This window comes from Emys orbicularis, chromosome 15 (assembly GCF_028017835.1).
Source record: "Emys orbicularis isolate rEmyOrb1 chromosome 15, rEmyOrb1.hap1, whole genome shotgun sequence".
In the NCBI taxonomy this organism is placed as follows: Eukaryota; Metazoa; Chordata; order Testudines; family Emydidae; genus Emys; species Emys orbicularis.
The window spans coordinates 17,812,660-17,833,676 of NC_088697.1; the positions used below are offsets into that span (position 1 = coordinate 17,812,660).

Below are 21,017 nucleotides of genomic sequence, written 5' to 3' on the forward strand. Positions count from 1 at the left end.
CTAAGCCTCACCTGGCTCTGTGGGCCCTTTGCTGGCGTCAGAACTACGGAACGTCTGGCCCGGTTGCTTGGAGGGGCTGGTCATCCACGGGGCTGACACCAGGCTGAGCCTGACTGTAGTGATAGGGCCGAGGGCCACCTGGGTCTCCTGGGGTGCAGGAAGGCCCCAAACACAGGGGCATCTGCTGGGGAGAGCCCGTGTGAAGGAGTCTAATGTGTGGTGGCTGCTGGTCAAGCTCATTAGTGGCTCCGCAGCTGCTCTGTGCCAAGCCCCTGGCTTTGAGGCACATGAGATTTTTGCCCTAAACTCACTTGTACCCATTGGCTTTGGTTCTGTGAGTAGTGTGACCTGTCCCTGTTCATCTGGGGGCTTTGGTAAGAAAGGGCTGTGTCTGTGCTAGACACTTCCCCCTCCCCCTGATTTCCCACTATTGCTGTCACCAGCTTATGTCCACTGGTGTCCACCCCCCTCTCCCCCCACACACCCAATCCTGCTAACTTTCCCCTCTGGCCTCTTTTTTACTCAGTGACTGGAGGTGGAAGCTTGTCTCTTTAAAACTCACTCTAGAATTCTGGCCTAATCATGTGATTTGACTTCTTGGCAGCTGTCCCCTGTTATTTTGTAGAGGAAATGGCTGCTTGCCTGCTGCTTGTGCTTACGCTGGCTTCTGCAGAAGGTGAGGGGTTAATGGGAAGAGAGGGGGCTTCCCTTCCCACGAGCCATATCCTGTGCATGAAAAGTGTTGCCCAGAAAGCGAGAGAACATGAGAAACAAAACTGATTTTCTAGTGACAAATCAGAGGGGCCCAGCAGCGAGAACTTTCCTTCTCTCTGTCTAGACTTTCCTGCTTCCAGGGAACACCTGAGAGAGGCAAGTTGGTTAGGCTTCTGTGGTTGCAATAAAAATCTCACTGAGACATTCCGCCCCTTTGGAAGCCTTGTGGATGGGGACTTACCTCTCAATCTAAAAAGAAAAAAAGTTAGGGTGTAGAATACCCCTGAGAGGTCAGATTTGGGGACCCCTCTGCCCCTTCCTTCATCACCATTTTCAGCTTTTTTTTTGTTTTGTTTTGGGTTTGCTTCCCTCATTAAATGAGACACAATTTTGTAGGAGGCAAAATTTCTATAAAAGCCCCTGTCTGTTCCTGTGGATTTCCCCGGTCTTCCCATTCTCCCTTCATCCTACTACACCCTCATGTGTTGCTCCTTCGGTAACTCTTTTTTCTTCAGTCTTGTTTTTCTGTAACGTGTCCTTTTAAGAGTCTGTTTACTTCTGTTGCTCTGAATTATGCAGGGCTTTGGTGCAGCAAACTGGAAATTCTGGTAGTTTCATTTAAATGAAAAATGAAGGGTTGTTATTGAATTAATTATGAAAGTGACTAATCCCATTAACGCAATCTCCTCCGTGCTATTAAATTCCATTTGTTTGATGCTGTTTCTGCATTTTCAGTTGGCAGTATGCACAGATTCTTGTGTTGGTCAATAGCCACATTATGGAAGTAAGGGGGTGGTACTTGGATGCGTGGCCATCTGGGGCTTTGGACCCCAGGGGTGGTAAGGGGGGTGGATTGGAATTGTCAGGTAAGAACATTATCTAGATATTGAAATTTTAGATGGTCATCTTGAGGATTCTAGAGTTAACATGCCATTGAGAGATGGGGCTGGTTACATGTCTCAGAGTCCCAGCTGCAGATTCTAGAAGACCGCATTGCATTGGTTACAGGCAGTTCATGTTTTCAGGGTTATCTTCAAAATCACGAGAAAGAGAGAAACACAATTATTTTTATCTGGAAGTTCAGATTCTAGAAATGGCGAATTCCGTGACAGATGGGCAGAGTGTGAATTCTGTGGTAAATTCAGCGGGAGCCGAATAAACAGGGCCCTGGTAATACATATCTGAACTACTATGAGTATTGTTACACATTGGTCCCAATTATTTATTAGAGTCCAACCATCATCATATTTACAGCATTGGTACAATATTGTGATTTCTTCAAGCATTGAATCAGTGGAGAAATAGTTTGTTTGTTTTTCAATTGTGTGGAATTAACTTTTGATGATTCCAGCAATTAAAGTTCTTCAGTTCCCTGCTCATGGACCTATTTATCCTCCTCAAAATCTTGCCCATTTAATTGTTACATGCTAGAAGCAGTGTTTACAATTGACATGTGGCTTTTTAACAGAGTAGCTGATAGTACACAATGTTTTTCCTATTCCTCCTTATCTGTCTTAGTATTTGTATCATGCTGATATCTGAGCCATTCAAGGCAGTATATAATAGTGTGTATTTATTAGCAGTTTATGCTGTCAGAAAATGATCAATTTTTGTTGGTTTGTTTGCTTTATTAGAAGGATTTTTGGCTCAAACATGCTGTATTATCTCAACACCAATATTGTAGGTGTCACAACAAAATCAATAGCTACTGTGTGCTGCCATCTCAAGACTTACTTTAGATAAAGGGAAACAACAAAATAAGAAAGAACAAAAGGAAAGTTGTCATGGGAGAGCACTGTGTGTTTGTCTCCCCATAACATGCTTCATTAACTCTGTCTCACAAAATGACAGCTATAGACAGAAATTCCTAACAGTTACCTACCTCCCAGTGCATACCCCATAGAGGATAAGGGGTTTGGCATTTCTGTGAGGAGTAAAATATTGACAGGACGATCATGACATTTTTGTGGATCCTAGGTGTGACGTTTCGCTTTGCATCCTATTATGGTGACCACATGGTATTACAGAAGAAACCAGCCGGCGCAGTGGTATGGGGCTACGGGGAAGCTGGCGCTAATGTTATCGTGTCTCTTTCCAAAGACAGCAAAGTAATAATGAAGAAAATGGCACAAGTTGAAGGTAATAAAATAAATCTCAGATTCCTACTGCTTTGCACTTCCCCATGACCACACAGCTTCCAGGGTCTCTCTGCCCCCACTCCCTGCCTCTGATGAAGGCCAGGAAACATCCCCCAAACAGCAGCACCTATCCACTTCCCCAGCCAAGTGGCTGTCCTACAGACGAGCTCCTTGGCAGTGGGGAATGTGGCACCAAACCCTGTTTCCTCTATGATTTGTTGGCTTTGTGTTGTTGCCGTCTGACCTTCAGAGAGGATAGGGAGCTGCACTAGTTAGATGGTTTCTCCAGTAGTTCACGTGGTACAAGCTTGTGGAATTGAAGGAGGCATGTTCTAGTCCCAACTTCCCAAGTGCCTGTTTGCTTTCTGCAATAACTGACAGTTGTCTGGAGCACACAGATTTGCGGCGCACCTCCATAGACCTTGTGCATCCTCTCCAGGCCTCGCAGCTTAGGGCCCGCATTTTACAGTTTATAGTCAGATCGTTTTCCCCAAAGTGGCATTCTATGGAGATTCCCACCATACAGGCCAAAAGCACCCCCTTTGCCAAACCTGCACCAGTGAGGGGGCTTTTGAAGTCACGTGGCAAACTCAAGCTGTGCTTCTCTGATTTGCCCATGTAGACGCACTAAGTCAGGTATTGCCACATTTGGCCAGGTTCTGCCCTGATCTCTGCCTGGAGCTGAGGCATTTCTGGTATTTAATCTGCCTCCCTCTCACACTTCCTTTTTGCAGTCTTGACACCAACTCTAGCACATTTGGGTTTTCAAACAATTGAATCTCTATTTACTGAGCTGCCGTCAAAATGATATTTTAAGTAGGTGCACGAGTGCAGGTTCTTCAGTGTAGGAATGGGGATAAAAAGGGGGATTTATTTTATCTTTTATCTGTCAAAATGATAACCGAGCTCTGACTTTCGGTCTGTACGTACTTCATACAATGCTCTAGCTGAAGGCGACATGGAAAGGGAAAAAAGTTAGTTGCCTGCCTTCTCTCGTAGAATAGAATATCAGGGTTGGAAGGGACCTCAGGAGATCATCTAGTCTAACCCCCTGTTCGTTCTCTCTCTCTCTCTCTCTTCTGGAGGTCTCATGGGGCAGCTGGTGGACTAGCATTGAAAGAGCAGTGATGACGTTGTGGTTGGGGCACTGGCCTAAGGCATAGAAGATGGGAGTTCAATTCCCAGTTTAGCCGTAATTTCTGTGTGACCTGGGGCAGGTTATTTAATCTCTTTGGGCTCAGTTCTGCAGCTGTAAAATCAGTTGAAGGTGCTGAGCATATTCTGAAATTGATATCGCAGAGCCAAAGTGCTCCAGCAAATGGGTGCTCCTCTGAAGTTCTTCTACTCAGATATAAATGCATCTGGGATGATATAAATGCCTCTGCTTTATCATTAACCAGAGGGCTTCATTGGAATAAAAGAATGCCCATAAAGTCTTGCCTTTAACACACATACCCAATAGTAGGGAAATTTATCCTCCTTTTTCAACTGAATTCACTCTGTGGTTCCCATTTTAGCTTCAGGCCTATAGGTCTCTAAATGGACACTGTTAATTGGAAGTCATCAATACAAATAATTGGTTAGCAGTCGTTTCTGAGCACCCCGCCACCCCCAGCATCTAAGACCCTCATCCTGCATGTTATCCCATGTGGATGGACCCCTGGAGCGCTCCTTTGAGGGCTTTGGGGCTCTGTTCAGGTGTAGGGCTTTGCTTGCTTGCAATAGCATAGTACACCTCTACCCCGATATAACACGACCTGATATAACACGAATTCAGATATAATGCAGTAAAGCAGTAAAGCAGTGCTCCGGGGGGGCGGATCAAAGCAAGTTCGATATAACGCGGTTTCACCTATAACGCGGTAAGATTTTTTGGCTCCCGAGGACAGCGTTATATCGAGGTAGAGGTGTAATAATCTTTGTACAAAGTATGTCTTGTAAGGTATCATTTGAAAACTCATAATTTGCTGGTCCGTATTGGCCTGATAAACTCTGTGGCAACATTGTACAGGTAGTTATAAGAGTCCCCTGTATGGTGTTATTAACACGTGTTCCGAACCCATAGCCCTGCCCAACAGAAGTTGGCAAACATTGCTGTCCTAGCCAGAAAAGTGTGTGCTTTGCTTAATTTGCATTTAAGCAGTAAACAGAGTCATCAAGCAGGAAGGAGAGACAAAGGAAGCTCAAACAGGTGAGGAAAAGCCAGCAAGGAACATCCTTCCACACAGACTTTTTGTCTCCTAGTGCCCCGCTGGAAATGTGTTTCGAGAGGGGGACTGAAACTATAAAAAGGAGGGGCCTAGGGGACACCCCTCTCTCTCCCTGCCTATCACATTCACTGCACCTGAAAAGAACAAGGAAGCAAGTGTTGAACTCTGGGGGAGGGATCCGGACCTGAGAGTCTGCTCAGTAACATTGCTGAAAGCATGTGATGAGAAGCTGGGCTTGAATCCGATATAGTTTGTTAGGCATTAGTAAGCATTTTATCTTTATTTTCTGATTTCTACGCCTCATTGCTTGTACTCACTTAAAACCTCTCTCTTTGTAGTTAATACACTTGTTTTACTCTTGTAGCTAACCCTGTGTGTGTAAATTGAAGCGTCTGAATAACTATTTGAAATAATGGGCTGGCTTATTGTTCCTGTTAAGGAATAACAAACTTAAAGTAGTTTGCACTGTCCAGGAGAGGGCTGGCCAGCACAGGACATACATTTCTGGGGGAGATCTGGGACTGGGGGTGTGTTGGGGTCACCGTGCAGTGTAACCACGGCTGGTGAGACCCAGAGTGTAACCCAAGTGTCGCGGGCAGGCTGCAGTTACAAACACTCAGCGTGTGGCTTGCATGCTAGAAATCTGTTTGTGAGCAGCCCAGGTGGGAGCTACTTCAGCAAGGCATTGTAAGACATTCAAGCTTGCAGAGCAGGGGTGATGCAGCCCCCCACTAGTCTGGACTGTACCCTGGGATGTCACACCCATGTGGATGCCCCCCCACAGAGCTCCTTTGAAGGCATTGGAGCTCTGATCAGGTGCAGAGATTTGATCACTCGCAACAGCATGTGGGATTGGGGCCTATGTCCTTCCCAGTAAATCTGGCCTGCATTGCGAGGCTCCTAGTGGACATCATGGCGTCCCCTTCTCTTCTCCCATCCCCAGTTACTGGAGACGCTAGGATGATGGATGTGGTCCTAGAAAGACAATCTTTGCCAATATTTGGGGCTTTCCAATCACGTTCTTCTTACAGCTTAAAATGTTTTTCTGTTCCTGTTGCTGGGGGAAAGCGCCACACAAACCTCAGGGGCGACTGACTCCGCTCCTCACGTGCTGTAGAATGCACAAAGTCAACATACTGAAAAACCAGAGGAAAATCATGTTTTCTCCATTGCCTCTCTGTGGTGGAGGTGGCAGGAGTTACGTAGAACGTCAGCAGGAGAACAAATTTCAGAGAGTCTGGGGCGGGGTTTAAGTGACAATTTTCATAGATTCCAAGGCCAGAAGGGACCATTATGATCATCTAGTCTGACCTCCTGTGTAACACAGGCCACAGAACTTCCCCCAAATAATTCTTAGAGCAGAGCTTTTAGGGAAAAAACAGCCACTCTTGATTTAAACATGGTCAGTGATGGAGAGTCCACCACGACAATTGGTAAATTGTTCCAATGGTTAATTACTTTCACTGTTAAAAATTTACACCTTGTTTCAGTCTGAATGTGTCTAGCTTCAACTTTCAGCCAGTGGATCGTGTTAGACCTTCCTCTGCTAGACTGAAGAGCCCATATTAAATATTGTTTGCTTATACCCAGTTTACCAAGGGATCTAGATGGCTCTGAATCAGTGACCTGTCCTCTTCGTCATCTACCACATCCCCAATTTTTGTGTCATCTGCAAACTTTATCGGTGATAATTTTATGTTTTCTTCCAGGTCATTGATAAAAATGTTAAATAGCGTAGGGCCAAGAACTGATCCCTGTGGACCCCAATGGAAACACACCTACTTGATGACGATTCTCTATTTACAGTTACACTTTGAGACCTATCAGCCAGTTTTTAATCCATTTAATGTGTGCCATGTTAATTTTATATCATTCTACTTTTTTAATCAAAATGTTATGTTGTACCAAGTCAAATGCCTTACAGAAGTCTAAGTATATTACGTCAATGCTATTCTTTATCAACTAAACATGTAATCTCATAAAAAAATCAAATTAGTTTGACCAGATCTATTTTCCTTAAACCCATGTTGATTTGCATTCATTACATTACCTTCCTATAGTTTGTTATTAATCCATTATCTTGACTGAGATCAATGTCAGGCTGACAGGCCTATAATTATCTAGGTCAACCCGTTTACCCTTTTTAAAAATTGGCACAATGTTAGCTTTCTGCCAGTCTTCTGGAACTTCCCCAAGACTTATTAAAAATAACCATTAATGGTCCAGTCTGCTCCTCAACCTGCTTCCAAAAGTTTTAAAAGAGCTGGCTATCTTCACCTACTGATTTTAAAATATCTAACTGTAGTAGCTTCTGTTTAATATCCTCCAGAGATACTAGTGGAATGGAGCATGTTATCATCATCATCATCATATGATGAGATTATATTAGGGCTGTCAAGCGATTTAAAAACAAAATTAATTGTGATTAATTGCACTGTTAATAATAGAATCCCATTTATTTAAATATTTTTGGATGTTTTCTACATATTCAAATGTATTGATTTCAGTTACAACACAGAATACAAAGTGTACAGTGCTCACTTTTTATATTTATTTTTTATTACAAATATTTGTGCTGTAAAAAACAAAAGAAATAGTATTTTTCAATTCACCTCATACAAGTACTGTAGTGCGATCTCTTCATCATGAAAGTTGAACTTACAAATGTAGAATTATGTACAAAAAATAACTGCATTCAAAAATAAAACAATGTAAAACTTTAGAGCCTACAAGTCTACTCAGTCCTACTCCAGCCAGTCGGTCAGACAAACAAGTGAGATAATGCTGCCCGCGTCTTGTTTACAATGTCACCTGAAAGTGAGAACACGCATTCCCATGGCACTGTTGTAGCCGGCATTGCAAGATATTTACGTGCCAGATGCGCTAAAGATTCATATGTCCCTTCATGCTTCAACCACCGTTCCAGAGGTGATGCTGGTGACATTCATGCTGATGACAGGTTCTGCTCGATAATGATCCAAAGCAGTGTGGACCGACACATGTTCACTTTCATCATCTGAATGATGGGCAGGGCCTTGCTGGTCGAGCTGGGGTGTCAGTCCAGTATGGGGGTGGCCCACTCCACCACTTGGTCGTGGGCTTCCTCGGGGGTGATTTCTGTCAACTGTGGCCCGGCCCGCGCACAGGGTCACCTAAACGGGTAATCCTTGGATTCTGAGTGGCCAAAAAATCAAACAGTCTGTGGAATTAGCCCCCTGGGCAGGGCGAAGCAGCAAGCAGGCTGCAACCCGGGGCGGGGTGAGGCAAGCAAACAATCAGTCTATAGGCCTCATGCCTCTCGGGGCTGGGGCATACTTTAGGCAGCTTCCTCAACGGGCAGTGGCTCGGCTTCCACGGCGGTCTCCACAGCTGGCGGGTCGTCTGGTGGGTAGTCCCGGACCCGGTCCCCGGGCTTTACCGCCAGGGGAGCTGCAGGTACCTTTGCAAGAGCCAGTAGTGTACTCCCTTCCTCCTTCTCCCCCCCTTCCCCTTGACTGGCCTGGGCTGCCTCCTTTTATCTGAGTTCTCCACTTGGAGCATATGCATCAGGGAAGAGAGGGTGTGGCCTCCTGGACCCACAATGATTGGTCCGCCCTTGGCGGCCCACTGCGGGGCCGGTACACCCCGTCACAGCATGCTTCACACCTCGCCCCTCTCAGATTTTGGAAGGCACTTCTGATTCTTAAACCTTGGGTCAAGTGCTGTAGCTATCTTTAGAAATCTCACATTGGTACTTTCTTTGCGTTTTGTCCAATCTGCAGTGAAAGTGTTCTTAAAACGAACAACGTGTTCTGGGTCATCATCCAATATGAAATACATGGCAGAATGCAGGTAAAACAGAGCAGGAGACATACTATTCTCTCCCAAGGAGTTCAGTCAAAATTTAATTAACGCGTTATTTTTTTAACGAGCATTATCAGCATGGAAGCATGTCCTCTGGAATGGTGGCCGAAGCATGAAGGGACATAAAAATATTTAGCATATCTGGCACATAAAGACCTTGCAGTGCCGGTTACAAAAGTGCCATGCGAACGCCTGTTCTCATTTTCAGGTGAAATTGTAAATAAGAAAAGGGCAGCATTATCTCCTGTAAATGTAAACAAACTTGTTTGTCTTAGCGATTGGCTGAACAAGAAGTAGGACTGAGTGGACTTGTAGGCTCTTAAGTTTTGTTTTGAGTGCAGTTATGTTAAAAAAAAATCTACATTTGTAAGTTGCAATTTCACGATAAAGAGATTGCATTATGGTACTTGTATGAGGTGAATTGAAAAATACTATTTCTTTGTTTATCATTTTTACAGTGCAAATATTTGTAATAAAAATAATAATATAAAGTGAGCACTGTACACTTTGCATTGTGTTGTAATTAGCAACAGAGGGTCCTGTGGCACCTTTAAGACTAACAGAAGTACCCTCTGTTGCTTTTTACAGATTCAGACTAACACGGCTACCCCTCTGATACTTGTGTTGTAATTGAAATCAATATATTTGAAATGTAGAAAAACATCCAAAATATTAAATACATTTCAATTAGTATTCTATTGTTTAACAGTGCAATTAAAACTGTAATTAATTGTGATTCATTTTTTTAATCACAATTAATTTCTTGAGTTAATCACATGAGCTAACTGCTATTAATTGACAGCCCTTGATTATATCTGTTTTTCCCCCCAAATACAGAAAGGAAATATTTATTGACCTCTTCTGTCTTTCCAGCATTGTTATTGATAATTCTGCCATTTCCATCTAGTAATGGACCAATACCATTGTCAGGATTTTTTTTGTTCCTAATACATTTTAAAAACTCCTTTTTCTCCTTGACTCTGCTGGCCATAGATGTCTCCTTGTGTCCATTTGCTTCCCCTATCAATTTTCTACAATTCCTAACTTCTGATTTATATTCATTATTCTCAACTTCACCTTTCTTCTATTTGTTATATATTATTTTTTGAGTTTTTATAGTTGTCTTCACTTCCCCTCTAAACCCGTTTGGTTTTTTAATGGGCACGACCTTCTTCCTCATTTGTGGCATTGTGACTTTTTGGGCATCTAGTAAGATGTTCTTAAATGATTCCTAATTATTGCACATATTTTTCTAATTAAATTCTTCCTCCCAGCTGCTTTGGCTCATAATTGTTTTCAGCTTTGTAAAATTAGCCCTATTAAAGCACCATGATATGAAATGTCCCTTTTCATTTAATAAAAACCTCTGTTTGTATCGCTGGATTGATACCAATCAGGGATCTGTGCTTGCTGCTATCAAGTCAGGGTCCTTTGCTTCATGTTTCAGAGCACTCTGGGACCTGGAAAGTTGTACTGGCTCCTATGGACCATGGTGGCCCTTATAGTGTGATGGCAGAGCAGCATTCCAGGGACGAGCCAAAGAATCTGACGCTGCGGGATATCTACTTTGGAGACGTCTGGCTCTGCAGTGGGCAAAGTAACATGGAGATGACAGTTTCCCAGGTAATCTCCAGTATGTAATGAGGCATTAGCCTTTGTAGGGGTTGGGACAGGGCTGGTAACTATGTCCAAAGAAAGTTGTTCCCTTTTGATCTGTCAGGGTCAGACATTAAGCTTGCTAAGTGAGCGACAAGGAATCCTAGAAATCCAGTTCAGTTTTCCTAGTGTTTTGTCCAGTCTAGTTTTAAATCTCTCCCGTGCGGCTGGAGTTTCCACAACTTCCCAGCCTCTTGCACTCCTAAGTGACCTCACGCTCCGGAGTATTTGTCATTGGGGCCTGCAGGAGTTCAGCACTGCAGACTGTATGTTAACCACGCAATTAGCAGCCATGACTGCTGCAGGAAAGGCCATGATGATTCACCGCCCTGCCTGTTTCCTAGATAATCAATGCCAGTAAGGAGCTCTCCGAAGCACCTCTCTATCCATATGTCCGTGTGTTCACGGCCTCTCTTATTCAGTCTGAAGTGGAATTGCAGGACCTGGCGAAGATTGACTTGGAGTGGTCTATACCGACAGCTGGTGAGTACAAATCCCCCTTAAAAAGGGCCTGTTTAGCTCCAAAGCCTAACTGACACGTAGGGGCAGGAATGTCAGCCCACCTTCTCTGAGACTTTCAAGAACCCTGTTGTTTAACCGGGCGAGACCAGATGCCACCTTCCAGGTTTAGCTAAGGTAAAAAAACAAGCAGAAAGAACCTTTCAGGCCTTCTTCATCCATCATAAAGAAGCAAAAGAGAGCAAACCCTATGTATAAATTTAAAATCCTGGAGGTGTTCTCTTCCAGCTCTGATTTCTAGAATACTTGTTCTAGTCTGTATAGGTTAGGGATGTCCAGATTTTATAGGGACAGTCTTGATATTCGGGGCATTGTCTTATATAGGCACCTATTACCCCCCACAGCCCCTTCCTGATTTTTCACACTTGCTATCTAGTCACCCTTGGATAGGTTCTTCCACCCTCACCCTCAAAAATATCTGAGTTTCCAGTTGTGCATTTAGCATCAGTCACAAGCAGTTTATTCTTTCTCTCATCCTCTCCCAGGGGCAGGATTATGTATGCAGTGGAGCCGTTTGCTTTGGGAGTGGTTTTGTTGTTTTTACATGGCCATACTGCTCTGTGTCTTAGCAATGACTGGCTGGAGAATGTACCTGGCCCTTGGAGTGGAAGGTGGGGAGGTTTGTGATGGTCCTGAGGTAGTTCGGTCCAGACTCCGGACCCAGCCCCTGAGAAAGCTCTGTCTCCTGCACAGACCAGCTTTACCGTGGTGCTGGAAAGTTCCATTGTGCCTGAGGAATGGAGTTGTCAACCACATCTTCATCCTGGACTTCGAGGCTCTTAGATATGCTGGGCCTAGGCCATTGAGCGCCTTAAAGATAAGGACCAAGACCTTTGAAATGGGTGGGAAGCGGCTGTAGGGAGCAGTGATGTCTTCTCCAGGCAGCCCTTGGGATCAATGCAGGTTGTTTCCTCCAGCATGTTTTACAGTGTGGTGTTCAGTCTAGTTCTGATGGGAATTTCTCCCGTCCCTTGAGAGGTGAGGCCCATTTCTGGAAGGCTTCCCTGATATTCAGCCTAACAATTCCCCTCCCTTTGGAATTGCTCCTCTGGATCAGACAGGACACTGGCCAGGTAGACTCTGTCCTTGCACTGGCCCTCCCACAGGATGGATTTCCCTGGCGGGGGTGTCCCCCCCAGCACTTGCAGCTTTGCCTCTGGAAGCTCCCCCTGACGTTTGCATCGCCTGCAGTTTTCTGTTGTTTGCCTCTCGATTCTCTTTTTCCTGAATAGAAAACTTGGGTCACGGGAACTTCAGCTACTTCTCAGCTGTGTGTTGGCTGTTTGGCCGTCACTTGTACGAGACGCTCCAGTACCCCATAGGATTAGTGGAGTCCTCCTGGGGAGGGACCTGCATTGAAGCCTGGTCCTCAGAAAGGGCGCTGCAGGAGTGTGGGCTCACAGGCGACGCCAGACGGTGAGGACATTGAGAGCAAATTCACGGCTGTGAAAAACACGTCATGGACCGTGAAATCTGATCTCCCCGGTGAAATCTGGCACCCAGCTGGGGGCTCCTACCCTGCACCGGCTCCAGCTGCTAGTCCTGGCAGGGGATGGGGAGAGACCAGACTTCCTCCTCCCTTGCAGGGACCGCTCCCAGGGCAGGTCAGACCCATCTCCAGGAACCTCCCCCAGCTGCAAGAAGCTCTGGAGCTCCAGCTGTCACCTCCCCCCACACGGGGAGGCTGCAGCTCCAGCTGTCAGCCCTCCACTGGGCCAGGAGACTGCTGGGAAAACTGGACAGAAACAGATCTGGGGATTACAGTGGATGAGAAGCTGGATATGAGTCAACAGTGTGCCCTACAGGGCCAGCGCAACCCATTAGGCGACCTAGGTGGTCGCCTAGGGCGCTACAATTTGGGGGGTGGCGACCGCGGCGGTATTTCGGTGGCGGGACCTTCCGCCGCCTAGGGCGGCAGAAAAGCTGGCGGCGCTCCTGGTGCCCTTGTTGCCAAGAAGGCTAACAGCATATTGGGCTGTATTAGTAGGAGCGTTGCCAGCAGATCGAGGGAAGTGATTATTCCCCTCTATTTGACACTGGTGAGGCCATACCTGGAGTATTGCGTCCAGTTTTGGGCCCCCCACTACAGAAAGGATGTGGACAAATTGGAGACAGTCCAGTGGAGGGCAACGAAAATGATTAGGGGGCTGGGGCACATGACTTACGAGGAGAGGCTGAGGGAACTGGGGTTATTTAGTTTGCAGAAGAGAGGAGTGAGGGGGGGATTTGATAGCAGCCTTCAACTACCTGAAGGGGGGTTCCAAAGAGGATGGAGCTAGGCTGTTCTCAGTGGAGGCAGATGTCAGAACAAGGAGTAATGGTCTCAAATTGCAGAGGGGGAGGTTTAGGCTGGATAGTAGGAAAAACTGTTTCATTAGGCAGGTGATGAAGCACTGGAATGCGTTACCTAAGGAGGTGGTGGAATCTCTATCCTTAGAGGTTTTTAAGGCCCGGCTTGACGAAGCCCTGGCTGGGATGATTTAGTTGGGAATTGGTCCTGCTTTGAGCAGGGGGTTGGACTAGATGACCTCCTGAGGTCTCGTCCAACCCTAATCTTCTATGATTCTATGACATATGGTAACCCACCCTCTCCCGATAGCCTGCGACCCTCACTTCAGCCCTGCTGCTGGCGGTAGTGCTGGCTTTAGAGCTGGGTGCCTGGCCAGCAGCCTTCCTCTCTGGCTGCCCAACTCTGAAAGCCGTGCGCCTGCCAGCAGCAGGGCAGAAGTGAGGGTGGCAATCCCATGACCCCTCCCCCCCTACAATAGGTTTGTGACCCCCATACTCTGACCACCTTTGGGGTCAGGACCCCCAGGGTTACAACACCATGAAATTTTAGATGTAAACATCTGAAACTGTGAAATTGACTAATTTAAAAAAACCCTGGTCATGACATTGACCAAAAGGCACTGGGAATTTGGTAGGGCCCTAAGTATAAGCCGTCCCCTCAGTACCCATTCCACCTGAATGAACTGTCCCCACCAAGCCCCTCTCCAGAGCTTCCAGCTCCTGCCCCCATGTGCGCATGGCTTCCAGCTCCTCTGCACCACCTTGCCCTTAACCTCCTCTTCCTCCCCACCCCATTGCACTCACAGCCGCCACCTCCTTCACCCCACTCCCCTGAAGCTTCCCTGGCCGCTGCCTCCAGCCCTTGCTGGGCCAGCCTCAAACCCTATTTCATTCCGCACCGGAGTAATTCAAGCCCTGACTTTCCACTCTTGAAAAGCCTCCCCTGTGGGTTGGTACCCAGGGGGAGTGCGATGCGACTAGAGCAATGACACAGGTAGGGCTGGCAGGGCACGTGCTGGAATAACCCCAGAGGAGTTGGGAACGGCATCTCGTTAGTGACCATTTAACCCCTTCCCTAGAGGCTGTTTTTCCAGCTCATCTCCCTCGGGCTGGGCTCGTCTTTTCCCAGTGCTTTTAGCCCTGTCAGTCTGACCCCAAATGGTTCACCTCTTTTAGTCCTGTGTATCCAGTCCCCGAGGAACAGGTCCAGTGATTGCCCACCATAGGGGATCAATGCCACCTGGAGTCGGCCAGTCACCTTGTGTGACGTGAGGTGCTGCCCCCCACCAATCGGTGCTTGTCTTGTGTCGTAGGTTTCTTCTTCCCACGCTGCTTTCTGGCCCCAAGATGCCCTCTGTGCTCTGGAATGCGATGATCCACCCGCTCCTCAACATGTCCCTCACGGGCGTCATCTGGTACCAGGGTAAGTCTGGCAGCATATCACGGCACCGGCCACGCCACTTCCGGTGCTGGGCTCAGCTCTCACTTGTCCCGTGTGCTCATTGCAGGTGAAGCAAACGCCTTCGTGAACACAGATCTGTACAACTGCACGTTCCCAGCTCTCATCGCGGACTGGCGCAGGGCCTTCCATGCCGGGTCTGAGGGGCAAACGCAGCCGCTCTTCCCCTTTGGGTTTGTTCAGGTGACTGGTAGCCAGGGTGCTGACCACGGAGACAGGAATCGCTGCTCAGAGCCAGCTCCTGCTCGCTGCTCGTTTCGTTCACTTCACTGCAGAGCGATCCCTGATGCTGCGCAGGACCGAGGGGAGGGCCAGGTTGAGTCAGTTTGATCAGAGTTTCCCTGCTGACTCCTTGACGCTAATGGACCCAGGAGTGGTCTTGCCATAGGCGCCAAGTCCCAGCACAGAGGCCTTGTAGGGGGAGAGTGAGCTGTGAGTTGTGCTGGAGGGGTGATATATGCTCTTGCCCCTGCGGGGCAGTCAGGCACTGCTACCTGTCCCCTTTTCATGCTGGCTGGGGTCTGTGCCCTGCCGGCTCCTCTGCTCCTGTCTCTATCTCACAGCAGAACGGGGAGCGGGGGAAGACAGGGCCCCCCACATCTTAGACCCTCACTTCCCCTCCTGACGCACTGGGAGGGGAAAGGGGGAAGAGAAGCCACCCCTGCTCTGTCCCCTTGTCTGCCTCACCCCCAGGCTCTCCTGGCTTCAGGTGAGTGGGGGAGGCGGAGGAAAGAGGGAGCGTATGGGTGGAGGGAGAGGCCTGGGAGGAAGGAGGAGAGTGCTGGGAGGAAGGAGCGTCAGAGGCGCAATCTGAGGAGAAGCTGATGGAGAAGGACTGAGCCCAGCAGGGATGGGGAGGGAAAGGGCGTGAGGGGACAAGCTGAGAGAATCCAGCTGACCTTAGAGTTAGTGCCCTGCCCGCAGTCCCGCCGATGGGCCTCGCCCAGCTCCCTTCCCACCGGTCACCTGCCTTCTGTCCCAGCCCACCACTCCTCCTCTGCCTGCCTGCCACCCTCTGTGCCAGGGGTTCCCAACATGCTATAAAAACTCCACTTCTGCATATAAAACCATAGGTGCTGGAACTAGGGGAGCTGGGGGTCCAGCTGAACCCCCTGGCTTGAAGGGGTTTCCATCATATCCAGGGGTTATGGTTTGGTTCAATGGCTCTCAGCACCCCCACTACACTAATTGTTCCAGCGCCCCTGTATAAAAGCCAGGCCGGCACTGGGGGTAGCAAGCGGGCCAATTGCCCGGGGCCCTGCGAAGCTAAGTTGCTCAGGCTTCGGCTTGAGCCCCAGGTGGCAGGGCTCGGGCGGCGGGGCTTCGGCTTTCTGCCCTGGGCTCTGGTGAGTCTAATGCCAGCTCTGCTTGGCGGACCCCCTGAAACCTGCTCAGGGGGCCTTGGTGGAGAACTGCTGCTCTATGCCATGGTGACCCCGCTCTGCCTGGCTGGGGCGTCCTCTGGCCCCGGTGTCTCATGGGCTGGGGTGGAGCAGAAGCTCAACTCTCTGCATGGGGAGTTAGTATGTGGCTGCTGGCGCAAGTCAGGGCCTTCTGGGCCACCCCCTGCTGGGGTGGGTTGATGTGTGGGACACTGGGAAGCAGGGCTGGCGGGGGCGGGCTCTGGCCCCGGTGCGGGAACAGCTGTTTCCCAACTCTCCCTGTCTTTGCAGTTATCCACGTTCCGCCGGCAGGACCGGGATGACCGTTTCCCCCGCATTCGGTGGCACCAGACAGCTGACTACGGCTACGTGCCCAACAAGAGAATGCCCAACACCTTCATGGCCGTGGCGGTGGATCTGTGCGACGAGCACTCGCCCTACGGCAGGTAACTGCCCACTCCCTGCACAGCAGCCTGCAGTGCGCCCAGGGGACGTTCCATAGCACCCGGCCTGGAGGTGCCAGGGCCTTTCCCCACACAGGAGGGGCGGGGCTGAAGCAGGCGTCTGTCAGGCCATGCTGCAGTGTGGGAGGAGAGTGGGGCAGGGCCGGGAAAGAGGAGGAGGACAGGGAGTGCCGAAAGGGGAGGAGAAGAAATCCCCTAATGCACAGTGCTCCAGGGCCACTCCCCACCCCCGTGTCACTGGCCTCCCAGATCTGTTAGCTGTGCTTTGCCCAGCTGGGTGTGTGAGGCGGGGAGATGTACAGGTCGCTAGCCCTGTCAAGTACCGGGCGGCACAGCGTGCTTGGGTGCACTGCTGTGATAGCCAGTAAAGGACACAGGTACTGGGGGCAGGCACTCGGAGCTCACCGCTAGTGGGCAGAGGGCTTTGTGGAGAGGCTGGTGCCGGCGGGTTTGGCGCACAGGTGCATGCAGCGTCGGTGTACTCAGCGTACGTGGGAGGGGCGATTGACAGCGCCGCAGCGCCTGGCACGAGATCCTTGGGGCCCATTGCCCCCCAGAGCAGCCTGGGGAGCTGAGCTGGGATCTGTTCGGTAGCCTGGTCTCTGGGAGACCGTCCCGCGGAGGCTGGGCTCTTTGAGCTTGTGCTCTCAGCGGTGGTTTGAGATGGGTGCCCCCTTTCCATTTGGTGCAGGGGGGGGACTTTGGGAGGGATCTGCCCAGGAGTCTTTTCCCTGCCCCCGGAACTAGACTTCCTGCCGTTATCTTCGTATGCTGCAGCTGCGCCGACTCAGCGCTCTTCATTGCTGCACGGAGATTGGTAGCTGGCCTTGGCTCAGGTTTGGCCGGTGGCCTCTCTAACCTCTCCTGGTCCCGTTGTGCTCTTCCTCTAGCCCCACTGGCAGTCACAGCTGCTCCCCGCTTCCCTTCCAGATCATTTGTCAGGCCAGACCTACCACCGCTCCCTGCTGCTCCCCACCCCAGCAGCAGGCCTGGTCATCAGCCCTTTGATTGGGACCCTGCAGCCAATCTGCAGTCCAGGAGACGCTGCTGCTGCTGCTGTGGAGGGAGCCCCTAGCCCTCCCCTCCCACGGCTGACTTCTTTACCTCCAGGGTTGGCCGCTGTCTCAGTCAGTCCCCCTCCCTGGCAGACCTGCTCCCTCCAGCATCTGCTCCCACCCCCAACCTCTCCAGGCAGTTGCTGCAGGGTCCCGTTGACTCATCCTGCAGTTAGACAAAGTTCTTAGCTGCTGGGGTGGGGTGAGGGCACCCTGGAGCTACACGGCGCCCTCTGCTGGCAGAGGTGGAGTTTCAGGAGCCACTGCCTTTGCCTGCACTGCTGGGAAGTGGCTCCCTGCCCTCTCCCCATCATTTCCCCTCTGCTTCCCTCTTTGCAGCATTCACCCCCGGGATAAACAGAACGTGGCGTATCGGCTGCACCTGGGAGCCCGAGCTGTGGCATATGGAGAGAAAGGCCTGGTCTTCCAAGGCCCATATCCTACAAAAGTCGTGGTGGATGGAGCCAGGGGCCTCATTAACGTGACGTATGGCCAGGAACTCCTGCTGCTTCTAATGCACGACCGCATCTTTGAGGTGAGGCGCATGGGGGTCCCTGCATGTCTCAAGGCACAAGCGCCAAGGGCAGAGGGGCTGCACTGTTACTGGGCTAGCCTGAGTGCTCTCCGGGGGGCACATGACCCCTCCAGCACCATCAGCTCGGGCTGTGCCCCCTGCTGGACTAGCTGGCCCGATGTCAGTGGGGCAGGCAGCTCTTGCCGCACGCTGGCTAGTTGTCTAAATAAAAGTTTGCAGTGGACAAATCCCAGATGTGCTGGAGCCCAGGGCTACAGGGGCGATCTAGCAAATGCTGCCTCTCCTGCTGTTGAGGTGGGGGGAGCTGCGTCCCCTGCTGTCCGAGGGGGAGAGGAGGCTGAGCTGGGAGGTGCGTGGGGCCCTAAGCAATCGCATGCGCTGCAGGGCAGCTCTGCCATCTCCACCCCAGAGCGCAGCGATGCAGCCGCCTGAGCCAGAAAACAACAGAGCTACAGCTCGGTGCGGCAGAGCAAGGTCACGTGACTGGTCTGTGCTTCTTCCTGCAGGTGTGTTGCTCTTACCGGCCCCAGCTCTCGGCGCAGGAGCCGTGCCAGTGGGTTCCAGCACCCGTGGTGTCGGCATCTTCCCACGCAGTGACGCTGTCCAGCCCTGGCTGCAGGGCCGCTGTCACCCTCCTGCGCTATGCGTGGGCAGAGTGGCCGTGTGAGTACAGACAGTGTCCCCTTTACAACAAGCACCTGCTGCCAGCACCTCCGTTTGTTATCGACTCTGCATCAAGAACAGGCTGGGCCAACTGCTAGGAGGCGGGGTGATGCAGAGAGAATATAGACGCATAGCTAAGGCCCCATCAAATTCACGCTCCATTTTGGTAAATTTCATTATGATAGGATTTGTAAAATCTTAAATGTAACCGTTTCAGATATTTAAATCTGAAATTTCACGGGGGGCCGGACCCAGAAGGGGGAAGGTGGGAAGCAGTCACAAGGCTACGGTAGTGGGGACGCGATATTGCCACCCTTACTTCGGCGCTGCTGCTGGCGACGGTGCTGCCTTCAGAGCTAGGATCCCAGCCAGCAGCCGTGGAGCTTCCTGCAGCCGGGGGAGATTCCCTGGGGTGGGTCTGACCCAGACCTATCAGCAGGCCGTGCAGGGGAAGAGGAAGTCCCTCCTGCCCCTCCACAGCGCAGCCGGGACTAGCAGCTGGAGCCCAGCACAAGGTAGGAGTCCCCAGCCCTGCCCCTCCCCGTCTCCATGCCCAGCACTTGGGGTTTATAGGGGCCTTGGGCTGGCAGTGTGTGGAGGGGGGGAATGACCACGGCGCCCTTAGCAGTTGCCCACATCGCACACCCGTAAGGCCGGCCCTGCCTCCCTGCAAAAAGTAACAAACCCTCCCCCCATACTATGTCTGTGACATGTTTTTCACGGCTGTGAATTTGGTAGGGCCCTACTCGTAGCCAATGAACACTTCACCTGTCATTTTAGGCTGAGATTCCCAAAGCCGCCTGAGGACTTTGGATACCCATTAAAATGAATGGGAATTGGACGTTGAGATCCCCTGGGTGCTTTGGAAATCACATTGATTCAGAAACAGCTTCTTCTTTATACCATAACGCCATGGGTTCGGTTAGTCTAACCAGTGCCTTAACTGTATTACATAGGCTTTCCTGGGCCGGGTCAGACCTGGGGTAAGTCCAGCCAAGTGTCCTGTTTAATTATAGCCATCAGGGCCGGCCTTAGCAAGAGCGGGGCCCGATTCCTGGGGGCGGGGCTTGCTGCAAGCCCCGCCCCCAGGAATCGAGCCGCGCTCCAGCCGGGGTTGCCGGGCTTGGGTCCGACCCGGAGCCGCGCCGCGGGGGCCGGGCCAGACCCAAGCAGCGCCGCGGGAGCCGTGCCGGGGCCGGGCCGGACCCGAGCCGCGCCGCGGGGGCCGGGCCGGGGCCGGACCCGAGCCGCGGCCTGCGTGCTCGGCGGGAACGGGCGGCACCTCCCCGAGCCCTTCTTGCGCCCCCACCACCCCAGCTTACCTTGTGCTGCTGCCAGCCCGCCCCTGCTCCTTTTCAGAGATTCGCGGGAAGCAGGGGAGGGGGCGGAGCGTTCAGGGGAGGGGAGGAGGGGGAAGTGAGCTGGGGGCGGGGTGGAGAGCTGCAGCGCGGGGCCCTCTTGGCACGGGGCCCAATTCAGCCGAATCGACTGAATCGGCCTAAAGCCGGCCCTGATAGCCAGTACCTGCCTCATCAGAGGAACAGGCAGGGCGCCCCCTGGTGTCCTGAGGTGGAATTACCTGCCCCCAGGAGAGGTGTCTACCTGGCTCCCATCATAGAAGATTAAGGTCGGAAGAGACCTCAAGAGGTCATCTAGTCCAATCCCCTGCTCAAAGCAGGACCAACCCCAACTAAATCATCCCAGCCAGGGCTTTGTCAAGCTGGGCCTTAAAAACCTCTAAGAATGGAGATTCCACCACCTCCCAAGGTAACCCATTCCAGTGCTTCACCACCCTCCTAGTGAAATAGTTTTTCCTAATATCCAACCTACACCTCCCCCACTGCAACTTGAGACCATTACTCCTTGTTCTGTCATCTGCCACCACTGAGAACAGTCTAGATCCATCCTCTTTGGAACCCCCCTTCAGGTAGTTGAAGGCTGTTATCAAATCCCCCCCTCACTCTTCTCTTCTGCAGACTAAATAACCCCAGTTCCATCAGCCTCTCCTCATAAGTCATGTGCCCCAGCCCTAATCATTTTTGTTGCCCTTTGCTGGACTGTCTCCAATTTGTCCACATCCTTTCTGTAGT

The 21,017-nt window shown here is 50.6% G+C and overlaps 1 protein-coding gene across 1 annotated transcript; it reads left to right on the forward strand.

Annotated features, from left to right (window-relative positions):
* Window positions 1-630: 630 nt before the first annotated feature.
* SIAE (sialic acid acetylesterase) lies at window positions 631-19,025 on the forward strand. Its single transcript, XM_065417029.1, has 10 exons — window positions 631-676; window positions 2,692-2,853; window positions 10,353-10,528; window positions 10,906-11,044; window positions 12,313-12,496; window positions 14,683-14,792; window positions 14,878-15,011; window positions 16,502-16,656; window positions 18,069-18,264; window positions 18,771-19,025. Exons 1-10 carry the CDS (start codon window positions 631-633, stop codon window positions 19,023-19,025), a joined length of 1,557 nt encoding a protein of 518 aa, XP_065273101.1.
* Window positions 19,026-21,017: the final 1,992 nt, after the last annotated feature.

Coding starts and splice junctions, on each gene's coding strand:
- SIAE (XM_065417029.1), top strand. CDS start 631: ATGGCTGCTTGCCTGCTGCTTGTGCTTACGCTGGCTTCTGCAGAAG. Junction 15,012..16,501: donor TCCCCTTTGGGTTTGTTCAG/GTGACTGGTAGC, acceptor CTGTCTTTGCAG/TTATCCACGTTCCGCCGGCA. Junction 16,657..18,068: donor GAGCACTCGCCCTACGGCAG/GTAACTGCCCAC, acceptor CCCTCTTTGCAG/CATTCACCCCCGGGATAAAC.